At 40.3% G+C, this 20,271-nt stretch overlaps 2 protein-coding genes across 4 annotated transcripts; one reads left to right on the top strand and one right to left on the bottom strand.

The window, feature by feature from the left end:
* Positions 1-625: 625 nt before the first annotated feature.
* On the top strand, positions 626-15,410 carry LOC134874018 (kinesin-like protein KIF2A). 3 transcript variants are annotated; one of them, XM_063897984.1, is made up of 21 exons: positions 626-857; positions 5,757-5,851; positions 7,188-7,310; positions 8,033-8,087; positions 8,417-8,533; positions 10,051-10,151; positions 10,258-10,353; positions 10,442-10,496; positions 10,589-10,751; positions 10,921-11,011; positions 11,143-11,206; positions 11,337-11,428; positions 11,516-11,658; positions 11,776-11,980; positions 12,070-12,180; positions 12,262-12,329; positions 12,579-12,704; positions 13,396-13,543; positions 13,895-13,996; positions 14,281-14,416; positions 14,505-15,410. In XM_063897984.1, exons 1-21 carry the CDS (start codon positions 797-799, stop codon positions 14,588-14,590), a joined length of 2,238 nt encoding a protein of 745 aa, XP_063754054.1. In that variant the 5' UTR covers positions 626-796; the 3' UTR covers positions 14,591-15,410. The 3 variants fall into 3 exon arrangements, with proteins under 3 accessions (XP_063754054.1, XP_063754055.1, XP_063754056.1); XM_063897985.1 differs by lacking the exon at positions 12,579-12,704; XM_063897986.1 differs by lacking the exons at positions 626-857; positions 5,757-5,851; positions 7,188-7,310; positions 8,033-8,087; positions 8,417-8,533 and adding an exon at positions 8,582-8,810.
* Positions 15,411-16,252: 842 nt separating this feature from the next.
* On the bottom strand, positions 16,253-20,270 carry dimt1l (DIM1 dimethyladenosine transferase 1-like (S. cerevisiae)). The gene is made up of 12 exons (XM_063896365.1): positions 20,086-20,270; positions 19,262-19,335; positions 19,021-19,107; positions 18,585-18,646; positions 18,394-18,487; positions 18,267-18,316; positions 18,055-18,178; positions 17,323-17,415; positions 17,171-17,235; positions 17,003-17,066; positions 16,818-16,924; positions 16,253-16,715 (listed from the first exon to the last, which is right to left on the bottom strand). Exons 1-12 carry the CDS (start codon positions 20,141-20,143, stop codon positions 16,673-16,675), a joined length of 921 nt encoding a protein of 306 aa, XP_063752435.1. The 5' UTR covers positions 20,144-20,270; the 3' UTR covers positions 16,253-16,672.
* Between the last annotated feature and the right edge of the window lies 1 nt (position 20,271).

Here is a 20,271-nt window from a genome sequence, read left to right on the forward strand (position 1 = left end):
GGGGGGACTGACAGCTGCAGGACCACAGAAGATCCTGGTAGCTTCTAGAAAGAGAATGATCTTGAGCCCCATGATTTGGGGTCAGTAGTGTGTGTCTGTGTGTTTATGTGTGACCGTGTGTTTTTGTGTCATGAAAACAACCTAATACAGTGGAAACACTGTGACCCTTCTACCAGAGCAAGCAGAGAAAAGTTGCAGACCATACAGTTTTGTTGATTTCGTCATATTTCAGGTATGTTTATAATGAAGTCACATGCAAAAAAATAAAGAGAGCCATTGGCCCTGGTCCCACCAGGTGGCATAAGCCATCCACTACAACAAGAGCTACAATTACTACGCTCTGTGCTCCAGTTACTGCTCTTTTTTATACACAGACCAAACAGGGTTTTTATAAACTTTTATTGGTTTTATTACAGGAGTTTTTAACCACAAACATATGTACCCAAGAGCCCGTGCACAACGCAGCGCTCCCCAAAACCCTAACCCACAAGCAATATTCCTCATATCACCTGCTGTAAAATCCCTATTGTGTAGACCCATCCCTTACTTCTTCGTCATGCATTATTATTGAAGATTGCACATGGTTCACCTGGTTTTATTTTGAAAAATACCAGACCGGAAACACTTTGCTCGTCTTGGTAGCTACGTAATGCTAGCTACGTAATGCTAGCTCATTCTGTTGCCTCTCCTGCATCTTCCTGCCCGACCAAAGACAGCCAAACACAAGTAGTAGCTGCATTTACCCGGTTCATAATAAGTCGTTAGTCGTGTTTCTGATAATTTAAAGTAATGTAGAATGGCGTCGTGTTTTGGGAAGATCGTCGTTGGTACTTATGTGGAGATAAAGCGCAGTGATGGTAAGTTCCTACTCTCCCGGTCGCACAAGTTGTTGGGGATCTTTGTTGCTGTGTTGAATACAGCAACCGTTGTTCCTGTGGAGCGTAACGTTAGCTGCACGAAAACATGAATATGAGCTGTCAGGGCGGAGGGCTTCAACATGGCCAAAGCCTTTGAATGAGCTCATACCTTTGTTAGCTAGCTTCTCTAGCCAATGGTTTCAACTTAACATGTTTATATAACATGAAGTGCTTCCAATTTGAAATTAACGAATCTAAAACATTAACTTGAGTGCCTCTTAAAGGCGTTACCATAATGGTTTACCCCATCATGGATTTGAAATGTAACTAAGCTAAGCTACATTGCTAACCAAGCTATCGTTAGTTCGATAGACAGCAACGTTAGCTTGCGGTTAGCTAAACGGCTAACAGTAGCTAATGTTACCGGCTTTATTATAACAGTGCCGCTGTAGTGAAACCATAGACTGTTTATAAAACCAAACACCTCTCATTCGGTTGATCAATAGCTTCCCCATTTGCCTGGTGTTAATGGCCAATGTAATGGATTTACTGAGGTTATTACATGTTTACTGAACTAACGTCAGTTGTGGTGTTAATCGTGGTACAATGTAACTAAGTACATCAACTCAAGTGCAACACGTAGGTACTTGTACTTTAATGGAGTATTTTACACTGTATAACTTTATACTTTTACTTAACTACTTTTTGAAGACAAGTGTTGTATGTTTTACTCCACTACCTTCATTTTACGTAATTACTTACTAGTTACTTTGCAGATGTTAGGTTATTAATACAAAGTATACATTGACACACATCAGTTGATATATTATTATGGGTCAAGCTACCGAGTTGTGTATAAAGAAATTCAAATAAACCCAACTTTACCAAGTGCAATCAATCACCATTGACAGACTGTCCCAGCATCCTATTTATTACATTGGTTACTGTAGATAAATGTCCTTTTAGAAACTTTGGATTTCCCTATAAAACCTCTTATGACAACAATATTCATTAATAAAATTATTCAATAATATTATTATTATTATACATCAGAGGATGTAAATCATGCCAAAATATTGTTAATTATATAATAAAGACAAACCATTATTAGTTTATGAAAGGGCTATGTGCCTACTGCCTTACAGAAAGAAAAGCATTGCGCAAACTGTCATCAGGAAGAGGCTGTGAGTACAATACACTTACTTTAGCCTAATCTTTTCAAGGGTTAATAGAGAAGTAGACAGGGGAAGGGAGAAGAGGCTTGTTGGGTGACTCTTTCTATGTGAATGTCAGCTTTATTATGCCTGCTCTGTGTAGCTATAGAGCACTGCTTGAGGGCCATGCAGCCAAAGATGACAACAAAAAGTTTGAGCCACTCCTTCTGGCCCTTACAGAATTGGGCTACACCCAGTTTCACACAACTTAAAAAATAAATACTTTTTGGAACAAAGTGTTTGATTGAAAAGAAACTGTTCCAAGCTAGTGGCCAGGGTGTGTTTTTAACTGTTGAATTGGTTGCTGTTGTTGTTGTTGATGTTGATGATGATGATGATGATATCCTCATCGTTCTCATCCCCGAGGCATTAGGTTACACAGTCCTCCTCAGTACTCTCAAGTCAGGGGTGAGATGTGAAAAAATGCTTTGGAGGCCTAGAGAGAGTGAAGCTCCAGTCGATCCATTTCCCTGCTGGTTGGTGTTACATCCAGAGCAGGGATTGCCCTCTCTCTCTGGGGGGGTTGGTGCCTGGGCTGGTTCAGATTCAGGCCACCACCCCATCTGTTGCAGCCAGCTCCCTAGATTCTGCCAGGAGTCTGTCCCGCTTTTCCTGCGTTTTTATCCTTTCCACAGTCTGTCCTCATGGGAGCAAAATCTTACAGAGAATGATGTTGTACTATTCTGTAGGTGTTGATTCTGTATGCGATTTAACGCCCAGATCAACTAAATGTTTACTATTGGCCTTAGATTATCGGTTATTATCTGGCATTCATTTTTCAGCGAAACATATCAGTGTACTAGAGAGACATATGTCCCTGCCATGCTCAGTGATTATGGACTGCTTCTTATTTCTCAGTCTGTGACATGTTTACACCGTTTCTTGAAAGAGTGCCTTTAGTTTCTTAGTGAAAGTGTAGTTGCTTTGAAGGATTTTTAAAATTCTCAGACTTCAAGCACCCCTCTTAAGCTCCTCAACTACTAGTAACGGTCAGCCTACCCAATCAGCCGGGTTCTTCAGCGTTATCGTGGGACAATGCATTCAGTTACAGGAAGTGTGTGTGTAAGTGAGGAAGAGGCAGGCCGGCCAGTACACTTTTTGAATTCTGTAGAGAAAATGAAATGTTTTTATCATCAGTAAAGTGTACAGCTTCACAAGACAAATGATCTTTCCTATTTGAACTAATATAAATCATAATCAAGTCATCACTTTTTAATAATATAAGTCACTAACCAATTACTTACACCAAATATTTACTTTAAAAAAAAAGTTATTTGAGCTTGGACTCTGTAACTGTCATTAGGCTGATATATTAAAGAGGCTGAAATAAATGCAGAAAACCTTTTTAAGAAGTTTAATTAACAGTACAATGTCACATTACGACACCCTGGATTTGGAGGGAAAATGTAATTTTGTGTTGTTAAAAAATGCTGTCATGCTGTGGAGCTAGCGCTTGTATCCGTGTCTCTCTCGGGCCTTGGCTGAAACAAGTTACACATTTCCATTGTGGTGTAGGATGTTAATGTGGTCTCCATTCAGGTTATATAGTCTCTGTGCCACTGATAACTCACAATGCATACAAGCAGCATTGAAAAATTGAGAATTGCTGTTGCTTTTACATCAGAAATGTATCATGCATGTCTTCAACCTCAGTCCACATGTTCTATGAGTTGGTATCTTTTGGCACGTCAACCTGTCCTGGCATTCACATTCTCCACATCAGAGTCATTTGGCTTTCTTTAGCCAAAAGAAGCAGCAGTGATTTGGAGGGACTTGCTGTAAATCCTCTGCTGAGTGCTGAACTTGCTATTGCAGCATGGTATGCTCTCAACACTGTCCTTAAGTCGAACACCGGGCACTGCCACGTGCCTGTCCCAGCCTCCTTTACTGTTGCCAAAGCATTTGGTTCCCTACCATCGTCACCTGAATAAGTGAGTTGAGAAACACAGCTATTGCAGATGTGCTCTGACTGAATGAGATATGTCATTCAGGGAATCATATGATCATGGATTCAAAGTCACCAGATCTGCATCTGATAGGAGGTTTTGGACTGACTGCAGAGAATTAATGCCAAGCAAACTGAAGCTGTTTCGGCTCCATGAAAAAAACATGAACCGATCTTTTTGTAGTTTGACATGATTTGCATTGATTATTGCTTATGTTTTGCCAGTTCGTGTAGATTGGTTTGAACAGCTGCATGAGCTCCTTATTGTTTTATTAACAAGAAGCCTATTTTTCCTGCTTTTGTCTCTGTAACATGAGCTTTATAACAATGACAGAAATGTATGGGGACCATTTCCGGCAGACAGACAGATGGAGGGTAGAGTTGGGTAGCAGATTGATGTCATTATTGTTCATACATTTTTTATGGTAGTATTTATTACATTATTGTTAATGTATGTCAAAGTGTTGCTTTCAAATATGTTAAATCCGATATGTCACATGTCATTTTTAAGTGAAGTGTAAGTCTTTACAGCAATGTGTCATATAACAGTATTTAACGTCATAATCAATCAATGTTCATTTAAAAAAATATATGCATATCAAAATTACAGTCAATTGATTAAGTATGGTGATTGTATTATTTTATGAAAATATGAGATATGTCGACCTTCTTAAGTCAGAGGTTCTGATGATCGGAGTAGCCTACATTTTCCCCTCGACTTGGTTTTAAGCCATCTACATTTGCTTTTTTGCATTTGCCAAATAAAACCAGTGTACGGAAAATCTGTTGAAGCTGAGAACACTAAAAGCATCTTTGCTCGCTAGTTGCCGGCTCTCTGAATAATGGATACAGGAACTTGGTGTTTCCCTGGATTGTATTGGGATTTTACAGCCTACAGTCAGATCCACATAGACAAAGATGGGGGTTTGAGCCGTCTCTTTACAGCTGTGTTTACGATGCTGCAGACAGAGAGGCGGAGAGAAACAGACGCTCGCTGCTGCAGTGCTCGTCTCTGCTACCAGTGATTCTCCCCAACGGGGCATAATTAAACCTTGTGGACTGATCTGAAGATAAACCTGAGCTAATTGCTGCTGCCTGTTTTGTTTTAGGTGTTGTTGTGAAAATAAAATGTGCTATTAGTTAGTTAATGTTGTCGTCATTTTCATTGAAGTGTTTAGGGTCGGGTGATTTGATTGACATCATGACCACAATATTCATACTCAAAGTTAAGAAACTGATGGCTAGATAAATTAAACTATATATTATTATTAAGTTGATCACAATTGGCCGTGGGTCCCGAATGGAAAGCTATCATCATTTACTACATTCTTTAAAACACAAACCAGGTTTTTCATCGTGTGTGTGTGTGTGTGTGTGTTCCAGCAGACAGATGACATTCCCATCTCACAACAAAGTAAAATACAATAATAAAATAACACTCATTAGATAAAGAACAAGCTGGAAAAAAAAACAGCCAATAGCATCGCTTCAACACTTCAAATAAATATTCATCCTTATTCCTTATTTTGTATTACTCAAACATAAGGTGGTGCGTCAAACATACACAACTTTTATTGAACTACTTTTTACAATCCACATATTGCCCAACATTGCCGCTTCCAAACTCGCAGAGGCCCTCAAAGTATTGGGCCCTGGTTTGGACCTTTTGTAAACCCTGCCTTCACCTTTTCAGTGTTTGTCTGCCTTGTTTATGTTTCGCTGTCTTTGATCCTTCCACAGGACGCATACACCAGGCGATGGTGACCTCACTGAATGAGGACAATGAGAGCGTCACCGTGGAGTGGATAGAAAATGGAGACACTAAAGGGAAAGAGGTAAATGACGTTTTATTACAAGGGCCAGCCTGAGTATTTCTTTCCCTTCTCTACCGCAATAAATAATGCATTCAAAAAAACATCGAGGCGCTGTGGTGATTACGCAACCATCCTGCATGTAATACAGTCCCATCAGACACAACCCTCTGTACACTGATGTGCATGACCTCACACAGCCTGTAACTCTGGTCCGACTCGTGTTGCTTTTTTAAACGTGTATTATATATTTGCTTTAAGAATCATCATCATTTACATCCCATTTATATATTCTCTTATTGTATTGAGATGTTGTAAATGAAGTGCTGTGACATTTTATTTACATTCTGATATTGCAGTCATTTGGATTACCTTTTATTAATCTGCATTTTTTCCATCAACTAAATCTCCCTCGGTTGATCTTCTTCTGTCTCTGTTTTCCCTTTCTTCCTGTGATTTCTGTTCAACACATCATTGGGTTGGATAATGCTAATTATCTAATAACTAACAGTTATGACATTTGCAATACAACATTAAAGCTATGAAATCGTGAACACAAAATCACATTACGCTGTTTTTGTATCTTAAGAAATGTAGTAAGTCCACTCACTTAGGACTAGTTTAAGTTAAGTTATCTCTTCCATGGTTATTGAGAATCCTCACTTGGATAAATGACACTGTGTGTTGCACAATGCTCACTGACATACACCCTAATGAGCCATTAATGAAAACCCTTAATTTTTCTCTATCTCTGGTAATTCAAGTCCCAGTGACGTCTCAAGTGCAGAAGTCAAAGTCAAGATGCAAGACTGTTATAATTTATTCTTTCAAGTCAAAAGATTATGATTCAGTCTGACTTATGTCTACGTGACTCAAGACTTCAGACTCACACTTAAAATAACACTTAGAACTGAGCCTTTGCGGTATGGAAAACTGTCACTTGATTTTGAGTGATTTCCAGATCTGGATAAGTATTGAAAAAGGGTTTATGGATGGAATATCTAGCGATTCAACAAACAAGACTTCTATTTATCTTACTTAAAAATAATATCTGACTATTTCTCTGTTAAGGTTTAAGGGTTTTTATTTTCATGTGCACATTAGCTACAGTCTAGTTATGGTAATGAACATCTTAGGTCCTGAGCTCCTCCAACCATGCAACAAACATATTATATATATATATATATATAAAGACAAAATAAAAGAATTAAACTAATAATAGTATACAATTAGAATAAAATAGTGCAGGTTATGTTGCTAGACCAGTCTAATGAACAGTCTTACACTTTCTAATTCCAAACCTTGGTTAATGGGTATGCTTGAAATGTGGTGGTAACATTACTCTTCTGTTTCTGGACAGATTGACTTGGAGAGTATATTTGCACTTAACCCAGATGTGGCTCCAGATGAAGAAATTGCCCAAAGTCCAGAGACTCCACCCCCACCTACACCCACATCTGTCAAGGTCAACAAAATTGCAAAGGTAAGAACCTGAATGCCAACAACTGTAACACATGTTGTATCATTTAAATAGTTTGAACCAAATTGTAAATTCATTTATTTAGATTCTTTCTATCTGATTGGTCCTGTTAAGTACATGTGAGTAGCACACAGTATGTAAGATAAGTGGATCATCAGGGAAACACTGGCTTTGTTTTGGTAAGTATTGCAGCTTTGAACACATCTGCTATACAATACAACATATAAAACATTTCAAGTGAAGGAAAAATGTCAGACAACAAACAATGACATGTTTATTAGTTATACTTTCAATGTGCAGTTTAATTTTTCATATTTGGCCACTCTTAAAGGATGCTGTCATTTTGGCTTTTGACAATTTTAAGTGCTTTTTGGTTGTGTACCTCCCTTACCTGTTAAGTACATCCGGGGATGAACTACATCCATTACCTGTACGGGAATTATCCTCACACAAATGTAGAGTTTCATGTGATTTGGAAAGGGTTTACTATTCCTTTTTTTAAGATACTTTGACATGACTGCTTTGGCAGAGTCATGTCATCTAGGAGAGATTAGTGTTGATAAATGAGGCCTCTGTGCTCTATACTAATCTGATTGTGAGGCTTTGTCTATTTTTGTATCTACATTGCAGAGGAGGTTGAAAACTAAATACAAAAAAAAAAAGGATGTTTCCTTTCTTCAAGGTTCAGAGCCGCTATTAAATATCTCTTTTGTTTTTCCTTGCAGAACCGTCGGACGATAGCACCTATAAAGAATGACACTCCGTCCCGGGATAATAGAGGTTTGTTTCATGCATTACCCTGGGTATAGATCAAGTATCTTCTCCTAGATTGGACTGAAATCTTGAATATGAACTAAGACAATCTTAAGGTGAAGCTGTGGTTAATGCGTACAAAAAACAGAGGTGTCGAGAGTAATCACATTACTCAGAATTGACCCTAGATATATGCGTTACGGGGTTAAATTCACTCAACATTGAACTGCTTTAAAGTCATTTAAAGTTTACAGTGAACAGTGGGTTCAGCTTCAATACCAACTCCAAAAGTGTTATGTTAGCAGAACGCGAGTCAAGAAATGTTTTCTAAATCTTTGTGGTTTTGTGGTTTTCAGTGATTCCGACCCGGGCCAGACCAACTCCGCCTCCACAACCAGAGCCGGTACCTCCACCCCCCCCTCTGCAGCCCACGCAGCTCACTCAGGCCCAGACTGCACAGCAACTGCAGAACGGTAACATGATCAGAACTGTTTTGTAATAATAACTTTTAAACAATAACTGTGATCTTTCTTCAGAGAATAGTATTTTTAGGGTATCCGATTACGCAATTGGCCAGTTAACTCCAGATGTTTGCCTTTTATGACATCACTTTTTATCATTTACAGTAGTTTTGATCTATTGATATAGGGCCAGCTGTGATACCAGTAATGTCTGATGTTTCTGTCGACCTCGTGTTTATCACAGACTCCTCTCATCAGCCGATAACCAGAAAGGATCTTGGACAGCTTTGTATGTATCAGCTGCATGTCCCCCCTGCCCTCAATGTCTAATGGTGATTCGAATAGAGTCCCCAATAGAAACTGAGAGCCCTCTAGTCAAAACATGTGGTGGTGATGTAGCACAAACACAATCCATCCAGCAGACAGGCTTTCTGGGTTTTAGACAGAGAGAAAAACTAATGTTTGGCTGCTGGTTGTCTTCTTTCCTGTCTGATTTCTGCTGAATCACACACATGGATAAGCCTGTTGCTCTGTGCCATACTCCTGAAGGCTCAGACCACAACAATAACCCTTTTATTCATCCTCTGTTCCCTCCACCGGCTCACTGTCATTTGATGAACTAAGAGGAGCAGGAAGGGAAACTCCTTGTTTCCACTCCGCTCCCCCGACTCCAGTGAGAGAGACACAGTGATGGAACGGCATCCCTCTTATCACGCCTTGTCCCGGTGCCGACCCAGCTCCTCTTCTCCTCCCAGATTAGAGCCCATTATTAATCCCTTTGCTCTGATATTCTGGGTTCTCGGGGACTGCAGCCAACAGCAGGCAGACTGTATTAGAGAGCTTTGGCCGGCTTTTACTGAGGAAAGCTGGGGCTGCAGCAGCGTGCCAGGGCTAATCAGATGGCTCTGATTTTGATCAACTCTGCAAGCAATCAGAAGTGGCTTTTACTCTTATGTTTGCTCGTTTCTGTTGTTCTTATTATGGTAAATACATCTTTGTGATTGACCTTGAACCAAACTAATATGTGGGTGTGCTTTCCTGGGAAATTTTGTTGATTATTGGTAAATCACACCTGATTTGAAACCACTTGAAATTTTATTTGGTGTAATTGCAGTTGTACAAATCACATATATCAGATTATGAGTGATGTGTATGTCAGTTTCTTGGTCCAGCTGTGTTTTGAAATGCAGACTGAAGGCATATATGAATATTTTGAAACATACTGTGGAGGTCTTTTGTTTATACGTAGAGAAGGAAGCTAGTGTTATAGCGGAGACACTGAGTGCCAGCCGCTGCATCCTGCTCTGTGCTTCAGCTCTTCTCTATTCTGCTTTGTTGGATATAGCCTGAAGTCTCCCTTTTTGTTTGAACCATGAGACAGGAAAGACTCACTGAGAGAATACTGCTCAAGCCAAGGAAAAAGACTGAGGAAGCAGAAGAAAGAGGAAGAGACCCTTTTGCAAAGAAAGGCTTATCATGTGAAGGGCAGTAGAGTGACTGTTTCTTCCTTGGTCTTGTTTTCATGGCAGCAAGGAGGAAGTCGAACTGCGTGAAGGAGGTGGAGAAGCTGCAGGAGAAGAGAGAGAGGCGCCGGCTCCAGCAGCAGGAGCTCAGAGAGAAGAGAGCTCAGGTACATCGAAATGATTCCCAAAATATATTCAATTCATTTTGAAATTCTAGGAATGACTATAGTTATTCAGCCGGCACTTCACTGTGTAACTTTGTCATGCCTTCAGGAGGTGGATACCACAATCCCTAACTACGAGATCATGTACATGATCAGAGATTTCCGAGCCAGCCTGGACTACCGGCCCCTGACCACAGCAGATCTGGTGAGTAGAGGAAGCTTCTCATGCTCTCTGGATTTTTCAATCCTCAGCAACAATATAATAAAATGTCCGTCTTTGTTGCACTGTCCAGATCGAAGAGCACAGAATATGCGTCTGTGTGAGGAAACGTCCACTCAACAAGAAAGGTAAGGACGTGATTCGTCAACATCAAGGCGAGGCAAATAATATTCTCCAAGGTGTTAATGTTATGGAACGTCTTGCCTCTGCTGTGTTCCAGAGTTGGCCATGAAGGATTTGGATGTGATCACCATCCCCAGTAAGGACGTGGTGATGGTTCATGAACCGAAACAGAAAGTGGACCTGACCCGCTACCTGGAGAACCAGACCTTCCGCTTTGACTACGCCTTTGACGACAGCACCACCAATGAGATGGTTTACAGGTTGGTAACAACAAACAGACAGCTGTGATTTATCTAAACAGAGAGGCCACACTTACTGGGCAAAATGAGGAGGAAAAGGCAGAACTATTTATGAGTTTGTGTGCATATGTTATATCTTGCATTCGTAGAGGGGTTAGTGAATAAATGTATGCTCTGTCTCCTCCTGCAGGTTCACAGCACGGCCTCTAGTGGAGACCATTTTTGAGAGGGGCATGGCCACGTGCTTTGCCTATGGGCAGACAGGCAGTGGAAAAACACATGTGAGTTACACACCTACACAACTTCAATTATCCAGAATAAATGACCAGGGGTCATACTTAGTTCCTATTAAGAGTTTTACCCTTTGAAATGATTTTGAAATAGCTATATATGATGGTTTACTGTATTTCAGACTATGGGTGGAGATTTCTCTGGGAAGAACCAGGACTGTTCTAAAGGAATTTATGCATTAGCTGGTGAGTCAATGGCTGCTGATTTATTGTTTTCTAGTGGGTAAAGGTGTAAATAAACTTAGAGTGGTTATTATATTATAACAGGTTTGGTTTTCTTTGGTGAAAAGTAAGATCTGTTGTCTCCTTCGTGCAGCTCGGGATGTATTTCTCATGTTGAAGAAACCCAACTACAAGAAGTTAGATCTACAGGTGTACGCGACCTTCTTTGAAATCTACAGCGGAAAGGCAAGAGATGTGTAATCATTAGTTTGTGTTTTAGTTTTTTTTATCCCCAAATCAAAACAATTCTGACTTGGTGTCTGTTTTTTGTAGGTGTTTGACCTGCTGAATCGTAAAACTAAGCTGCGGGTGCTGGAGGATGGGAAACAGCAGGTGCAGGTTGTGGGACTTCAGGAGAAGGATGTCAAGTGCACAGAGGAGGTCCTGAAACTCATAGAAGTGGGCAACAGCTGCAGGTAGGACGACAGAAACTTAGTCAGTCGAGTCATTCATAGTTTTTTTCCCCTCTCCTAAAACAATAGTTTTTCTTGATCTCTTCCTTAATCTTTATGTCTCCTTCCTCTCACTCCCAGAACATCAGGGCAGACATCAGCCAACGCCCACTCCTCTCGCAGCCACGCCGTATTCCAGATCATTCTTCGCCGGAAGGGGAAGATGCACGGCAAGTTCTCCCTCATCGACCTCGCTGGTAACGAGAGGGGGGCGGATACATCGAGTGCCGACCGGCAAACCCGTCTGGAGGGAGCTGAGATCAACAAAAGCCTGCTGGCCCTCAAGGTTTGTGGTTTTATAGGAGCTGCACAACTGCAGAGATTCCCAAAAAAAGCTGTAATTTATTTACCAAACCGTGTGTGTCTGTGTTTCAGGAGTGTATCAGGGCTCTAGGCCGCAACAAGCCTCACACCCCGTTCAGAGCCAGTAAGCTCACCCAGGTCCTGAGAGACTCGTTCATCGGGGAAAACTCACGCACATGCATGGTCAGTTTGTTGCCCTGAATAATATCTTCATGTGTCTTCTGTATGGGATTCATTTGAACGATCTTTACGTTCTCTGCACAGATTGCAACAATCTCTCCTGGAATGACATCCTGCGAGAATACCCTCAACACACTACGCTACGCCAACAGGTGGGAACAAGTGATTCAGACCCAGCCTTTATCCAGCCATCAGAGATGATGCAATGTTTTGAAACGATAGCTTCTTTAATGCCTCTCAACTCCCAGATTGTAACTCGCTGTAAAATGTTGTTATTGAACATTTCTCTGCCTACTCTATTAGTTCTGTCTGACTCTCTTGTATCCCCTCTCTCCTTTCTGTTTCCTGCTTTCTTTCCCTCCGCTCCTCTGTGCCCTGGTGTGGCGGGCGCCGCTGTGTAGAGTGAAGGAGTTTGGGATTAGTCCGTCGGACATCCCCTTCTCTCAGGGCGGTCAGGGGAGTCGCTCTGAGCTCTCGCCTACCAATACCTTTGAGTACGATGACTTTGCTGCTACCTCTCCCAGCAGGTCAAGAAACTCTCCCCAGCACTGCACACATAAACACACACACACACACATTAACACTAAACACACAATGCATGCGCTCCTTCCAGGTATTTATCACCCTCTGTACATCCATGATCTCATTTTAGCTGCTTTCATTCACAAAACCTCCGCTCTTATCCTTTTCTGTTTCTCATCTGCATGCCTTTTCATCCTCCTCTCTCGCTTTGACTTCCACTCTTATCTTTGGCTAAGCTGTGTCAATATTTGTTGAAGAACAATACATCCATCCACCTGTCCATATGGGTGTGTCTTTTATTTGCTCTGTGTAACGGTTACTGTGTGCGATTAGCCAGAAAGAATACATGGCATTACAAAACTTAACCTAATAAGGTATAAAGCTGCTGTCAATATTGACCCTGAAACGTTCACATAGCTGTGTGAAAGCACAAGATGAGGTTATACCCTCAGCTGGTAATCACATAGTCCTGATTGGTTAGCGCTGTAAGCATGAACGTTAAACCATTTCAATAATTATATTAGCTTTTAAATCATCTACAGAGCCCACAGTCATCCTTCCTCGTGCATGATGTCACCGCTGTCATGTTGCTGCCATCCTATTCTGTCTTTAAACCCCCGGTTACTGTCATTCTGCAAATCAAAAGAAACGGCTGTAAGAAACATCCCAACCGGCTCTATGTCCTTTTCTCTGCAGGGTGAAGGAGCTGACAGTGGACCCCAACCAAATGATAGACGTGGGCCGACCCAACATCCACGCTATGAACCAGCTGGAGCTTTTAGACGAGGACTGGCTGAGTATCTCGCCGCAGAGAGACGACCTCAAACTGCTCTGTGAGCAGAATGTAAGAACGCAGTATACCTTACCTCATATCACAATATCAATATACAGCATGTTGTGATGTCATTCATTTCGTGGAACGTTTTTTTAGGATTGTCATAAATGTCTGTTTTTGGCTATTTTGATAAATTAAACACCTGTCACCAATTTGTGGTTTCTAGATTTTCCTTTTTAGAAACGGATTCAAACCTGCTCTTAAAGGTTGTGAAGTTGTTAATCCACATTATTTACTTATGGACTGATTTGTGTTCTAAGCAATTTCAGAGGCGTTTGTCATGTGGTTGGTTTTTTGTTTGTCCATAACTCATGAAAAGTCTGTTCCTGTCTCTTGTTGACCCTGTTATTGTGTTCCCAGGAGGAGGAGGTGTCTCCCCAGCTATTTACCTTCCACGAGGCGGTGTCTCAGTTAGTGGAGATGGAGGACCAGGTACTGGAGGACCATCGAGCTGTTTTTCAGGTCAGAACATCAACGAAAAAACCCAAAACTCTATAAAAACTCTTCTTCACATATTTTATGTCCACCTAAAGACATGTCATGTGCTTTTAAGGTTCATTTGAATTTCTAAACATATTGAAGGGATGCAAATACACTGAGCTTCCTGCTTTGACAAAGTCTAGAAATGAAACAAAAGCAGTTTTCTTTAGGTAAAGTAATCCTTGCATTGGTAACCTCTGTGTGTAACAGGTCATTAACTGTCATAAAGGTCATAATCTAAAACCATGTGTGTATTCTGTGAGCAGGAGTCTATCCGGTGGTTGGAAGATGAAAAGGTGCTGCTGGAGATGACGGAGGAGGTGGATTATGACGTGGAGTCATACGCCACTCAGCTGGAGCAGATCCTAGACCAAAAGATAGACATCCTCACCGAGCTCCGGGGTACGGCAGAAACACACGATGGCCTGTTGGTGACTAAACACCCTGCTCCAGTAAACACTAATCACTTTTATGTTTATTTTCCTCTCAGATAAAGTGAAGTCATTCCGCTCTACACTCCAAGAGGAGGAGCAAGCCAGTAAGCAGATCAATCCCAAGAGGCCACGGGCTCTTTAGAGACTGAAGGCTGAAGAGTTTTACGTGGCACCTACGGAAACATAACCACTAGATGTTCTTGGCACAACTCGGCCTGTGTCTAGCATCTGTGAAATACCAATAAGAGGACTGTCTGATGTACCAACAGGCTCAAGGAATTGCATTGTGATGATCCTGCTCCTTACAGAACTGTTCACTCACTATGGTCTGGTTAGAAAACCTAGGAAGGAAAATAGTTTGATTTCCTTTGTGGAGTTTAGTCTCCCCTCTCTGTTCTTTTTAAATTATTTTCTTTTATACTTGTTTGTACTTTCTTTGAACAGAACATTTTTGACCTGATTTTCAGAAGAGATCTTAATTGAACTTGTTTTTAAGGTTTACCGCACAAAACCAGTGTTTGATTTCTGGTTGTTCTGACTGACATGTCTGCATGTGCACTCTGTAATATGTAAACCACTGTCCCCGGTTTCATGCTTCGGTCCTCAGTTGTCCTTGTACAGTCATCTCATTACAAGCAGTCTCTTCTCTTTTCCTTCCTCCTCAGAGCTTTTACCAGTTTGGAAAAGGTTTTAACCACACTGTGCTTCTTCCTTTGTGTTTCTTTCCTTGTGACCCTGGGAGTTTTATACATGTAGTATGCTTCAGTTGTTGACAGTTCAATCTATGCGGCAAACATGTTTTCCAACCCTATTCAACACTTTGTTATAAAACTGAAACTTAGAAAAAACAGCTATTAATAAATGTTTAGTGAAGACCACTGATCTACCATCGGTTATGTTTCTCAGTGTGCACCGGATGTAATGCTGGATGAAGTAATAAAGATTAATGTGCTTCATTCGAATGGCTTTTGTGACAATTCGTTTTCCACATAACTTCCAACAACAGCCATCTTTTAAGGCTTTTCAGTATAATGTAGTCGGTGATATGAAAACCCTGCTGACTTGGAAAATCATGCCCCTGTTGCTAAAAAACAAATCACATATTTCCTCAGATATTAAGCATAACCTATATAAATTAAACATGTTTTCTTATAACATTATACACCGCAATGATAACAGCCAGAGAAGCTATGTATATTGTATCCAGGACAGGTATATGTCTAAAAATAAACTAAGAATTGTATTACCTGAAAATACAACACTGATCGATAAGTAAAAATAGTGAGTTGTAATTCCCAGTTTGGCCGATAGTTGTCACCATTATCTTTATGAAACACAGGATTATAAATGCTTATTGCCCTCTCTTTTTCCCCTTTATGCAGCTGGCGTCAATTAGAAAATATCGTGGTTTTTCCATCCAATTACATTTTTCTTCATCTTTTTTTATAAACGCTTTACCTCTAAGAGGAGTTTTGTTTTGAAAGGGCCTCACCGGAAGCGCTAAAAAGGGCTTCAGTTAATGCTTCAATTATTCGCAAAATCTATAAACCAACACGGAAAGAGATATATCTCTCATAAGGCTCTGCTATAAACCAAAAAGAAAGCCTACGATTTGCCTTGGTTTCTAAAAATGTGCTACTTCATTTTTGTAAATGTCCTATTTGATGTTATGCATTGTTAGCAATACATCACCTAGTCCTCTGGGAAATTGTGACTTGACTTTTAGATAAAACTATTTATTAAAACAATGGATTGATGTCAGACTGCTAGCACAGACCAAGAAAAACTTTGACATAGAAACATGGACAATCTGAAATAGTTTTTAATAGACTGCAGACACTCATTAAATATTTACCTCTTCCACAAAGAGGTTTGTTTTTATTTTTTACAAACAAATGCAGAGCAAGAATATTAGTATTAATTACAGATTAATGAATGAGAAACTCTCAAACACACTGTCAAGGCACTCAAGAGGGCTTGAACAGCTTCCACCTGACAAACACATGCCCAACTCATTAAGGTAGAATAACACACTCAATATGAGCTCTTAAAAACTATCCTACAATAATCTTTGAACATTTCCTCCAGCTATTTCAGCATTCGATGTTCAGGTCCTCCAAGCAGCGCATCAGAAGAGGAACGATCAGACCGTCTTTCAGTTCATCTCCTCTCGTTATAGAGGCAGGACATAAGAGTCGTAGCACTGTTTAGTCCCCTCTGTTATTTAAGAAAAGTGGATCCCTGCAGAGTTGAACGCATGAAGCAGCCTGAGGATGAAGAAAATACACAATTCAAAACAGGTCAAACATATCACATTTATTCCAGTACATTCAATAAATACGATCTAAATAAGTAGACGTTCAACTTACACCATGAAGTCATCGATGTCCATGGAGCGAGCTCTTTTTTCACTGAACTCAACCGCCTGCAAAACACTCTCAACCTTCTTGGTGATGCTGAAGTCAGCTGGGATTTCCTGTCAGGATGAGCACAAGACTTTAGATTGAAAGAGACGTGATGTTGGACATTTTGAAAGCACTACACTATGACTCACCACATTGTGTACAGAGCAGTGAATCCTGTAGTTCTTTTCCAGCAGCTGTTCTACCGCAGTGGACCTGGAAATATGAATCTATATGATCACCAGCTTATTTTTTTTTACACGATTTTAAGACAGAAAATAGATTTGGAAGGACGGTGTGTGCAGCAAGCAGGTTCTTACTTAAAAGCGGCATTGAGGGTTTTGTTTTTCCTCACAAAGGCTATTCTGACCAGGCCATCCCACTCCTATTCAAGAGAAGAAATGCAGATGTACTTCCTTTTAGGACAAACAGCATTATCATAGAATCAATTATTAATAGAGCCAAACCTCACCTGGAAGTTTACTGGAGGAGGAGGATTTTTCGGTTCTATCCTGACAACACTTGACTCCACTTTTGGAGGAGGACGGAAATTATTCTTCCCCACCTGAAAAAGGGAAGCATATCATTCAGACACAGTTGTTTATTGGAATAATCTTGGATGAAAGGAAGCCTGAATCAAAAGACTTGGGCCATATCAAATACTTTGAAGCTTTATTCTGACAGATCTTAAAATCATCATTAAATACTGCACAGCCTTTCTTTGCATGTGGATTCGTTCCGTTTGAACTGTTTCTCCTGCGCAGTTGCAGATAAAGATGAGGTTACAATACTATGATAACTGTTCTAATAATAAAAGAATAACATGGAGGGCAGGATGAGCAGGATTCTTTCTGACGCGTGTAATCCAAAGACTTCCAGAAACTGCAGAAAGAGTCCAAAGGCGTTATTGAGTATTTTGATTTGTTGCCTATTAACCTATTAAAAACAGTGTGGAGGCATGCACCTGTATTACCAGGTTTTGTATTACAAATATGCACCATAAATAACACGATTATATCACCAAAATAACCAAAACATCCCCTCTCTGTTTTCTTAAGGTTATGAGGTCATTAGTTACGATAACAACTGATCAAAGGCTCATTTTCAAAGCATTCAGTAAAACCCTTCTAAACACACCGTCATAAAGTGTCTGTTTTTTCGGATTCGCTGTGAGCGTGTTAGACCTCAGAGTATACACACTGACCTTCATGAGATGGTCGACACGAGCCAGTAGTTGTGTGTTGATGGACAATCTGCAGAACAGCTTGTCTCCAGGTTGGGCAACAAGTCGCATGGCAAACTCTCTCTGGAACATCAACACGGCACACCTGAGCAAAAGTAAAACACAACAGAGATGCTAAACGCTCGACATGGACTTACAAAGTGTCCTCTGAATGGCCGTGGGTTATTTCTTACCTGAAGAAAGGTCGATGCAGCAGAAGCTTAAAGACAAACGGTGACGAAATCTGCAAAATTGAAAAGAGTTTATAATAAAATGCATGATTGTTTTGAATGACTCTGGATAAAGGGAAACATGGTTTACCTGGTATGGTAAATTAGCCACACAGACGTCAAAGAAGGGTAATTCTGTTTTTAGTACATCTCCGATTAATATTTGAAGTTTGGTCTGCATGGGCCTGTAGGAAAACACAATGTATTCTTTATTAGATCAGGTATTCAGTTTTCACTTATTGCAAAAATAGGAGGTGCCACAGTTCTGCCCTCCCCACTCACGTGCACTGGACTCTTTTCTGAAGTTCAGCCACCAATCTGCCGTCCAACTCACAGGCCACCACCTGCAAATAGACATTTCTGTAATGACTGAACAGTGCAAAACAATTACCCTAACACTGCTGTGGAAAAACACAAAGAGATGATTGAGAAATGTAATCTGGAACATTGGTGAAAATGTCAGTTAGCTACATGTTAACCTTTCTAATGCTTTGTCCGATTGGACTGTGTATAGATAGTTAATAGCTGTTGAAAACCTCAAAGTAAAGGAATAAAAGGTGATAGAAAACATCATTTCTATGAGGTTTGGATACAAACAACACAAACAATAGAGCCCTGAAAGCAACACTTCTGTGCGTTCTGTTAAAATGCATAGAGGCATTTATACACAGATACTGGCTTTATTAATGATATGGAATAGACTTGCTCATGCTCTCACCTTCTTGGCTTTTTCCAGCAGCTTCACTGTCATGTTACCAGTACCGGGTCCCACCTCCAGAACCACATCCGTCGGCCTCAGGGCAGCCTGAAAATCATGAAGCATAACTAGGGTTTAATAACACTGTACACCGTGATCATGTATGTAACGTTAGAGTTTTTGTTTACAGAATAGGGGTATGTTTATAAAAAATGAACTGCACATTAACTTCTTAGTAGTGAAGTGCAACAGTACAGCGTACCTTCTCAATGATCCCGTTGACCACCAGTGGATTCTTCAGGATGTGCTGACCGATGCCGGTGTTGAACATAATCCCTGAAAGAAAGGACATTTTGTACTGAGCTTGTGTGATGTAGATAAGCAAAACTATTTAGATGTTGTCATCATATCTAGTTTAAGCGCTCTTGCAGCATTTAATAACATGAAATGCTTTGAGCAAGAGTCAGACTCTCATAAAATGTTGATGTTTAGGAGTGAAACCTGTGATCACAATGGTTGTCTTTGTACACTGCAGTTTAATAAGCAAACATATTAACATTAATACTTGAAAACATGACTTGGTGACAACATATTGTAAGAGCTTGTACGCAACTATTACAGAAACAATTATTTGCCATGGACATAACATTACTGTTTCGGCTGAGAACTTAATTGGCCTTTTTTCCAAAATGAAATTAAGAGTTAATTGGGGTACGTTTTTCTATGATAAGATAAAATGGACCTTTATTGAAATGCAGAATCGGAATCATAATAAGAGAGAAACACAGGTAGTTCACATGAGAATATAGAGGGGATAATACAAATAAATAGTAAAAGGCACTCGTGTATTTTCATCGGTAGGTAAATGGTGCCACATTAAATAGGGCCTTTATGAAGTCTGTAATCACAGACGTGACTACAATTCCCAATAATGTGTTGGTTTTAAACTGGTACGGTAATATAGTTTAAAATGCCCATTGTGTGATCTAGGGATATAATGACGATCTTTAAAGCCCGTCTCCTGCAGCAGCTGACAGTAATGTTTGCTAAGGTGCTAAAGCTAACCTCCTCCTTGGAGAAACATACCTTGGTTTTTCACCTCTTGATGCTGCCTGCTTCTCTTCTCTGGCTTTACTTTCGGCATTTTGATTTAGTTTTATTCGAGTTAGAGATCCAGAAATCCAAATGTTACACAATTACTCTAAGGATATTCGTCTTAGGGGTTGTAAACACGTGCTGCCTCACTTTCTTCTTCACTGACAGGACGTGCAG

The sequence above is a fragment of the Eleginops maclovinus genome, chromosome 12 (genome assembly GCF_036324505.1).
Source record: "Eleginops maclovinus isolate JMC-PN-2008 ecotype Puerto Natales chromosome 12, JC_Emac_rtc_rv5, whole genome shotgun sequence".
NCBI classification, from domain to species: domain Eukaryota; kingdom Metazoa; phylum Chordata; class Actinopteri; order Perciformes; family Eleginopidae; genus Eleginops; species Eleginops maclovinus.

Coding starts and splice junctions, on each gene's coding strand:
- LOC134874018 (XM_063897984.1), top strand. CDS start 797: ATGGCGTCGTGTTTTGGGAAGATCGTCGTTGGTACTTATGTGGAGATA. Junction 12,330..12,578: donor ACACTACGCTACGCCAACAG/GTGGGAACAAGT, acceptor GCCGCTGTGTAG/AGTGAAGGAGTTTGGGATTA. Junction 13,544..13,894: donor AACTGCTCTGTGAGCAGAAT/GTAAGAACGCAG, acceptor TTGTGTTCCCAG/GAGGAGGAGGTGTCTCCCCA.
- dimt1l (XM_063896365.1), bottom strand. CDS start 20,143: ATGCCGAAAGTAAAGCCAGAGAAGAGAAGCAGGCAGCATCAAGAGGTG. Junction 19,336..20,085: donor TCAAGAGGTGAAAAACCAAG/GTATGTTTCTCC, acceptor CCTTTCTTTCAG/GGATTATGTTCAACACCGGC. Junction 18,179..18,266: donor CTGCATCGACCTTTCTTCAG/GTAAGAAATAAC, acceptor ACTTTTGCTCAG/GTGTGCCGTGTTGATGTTCC.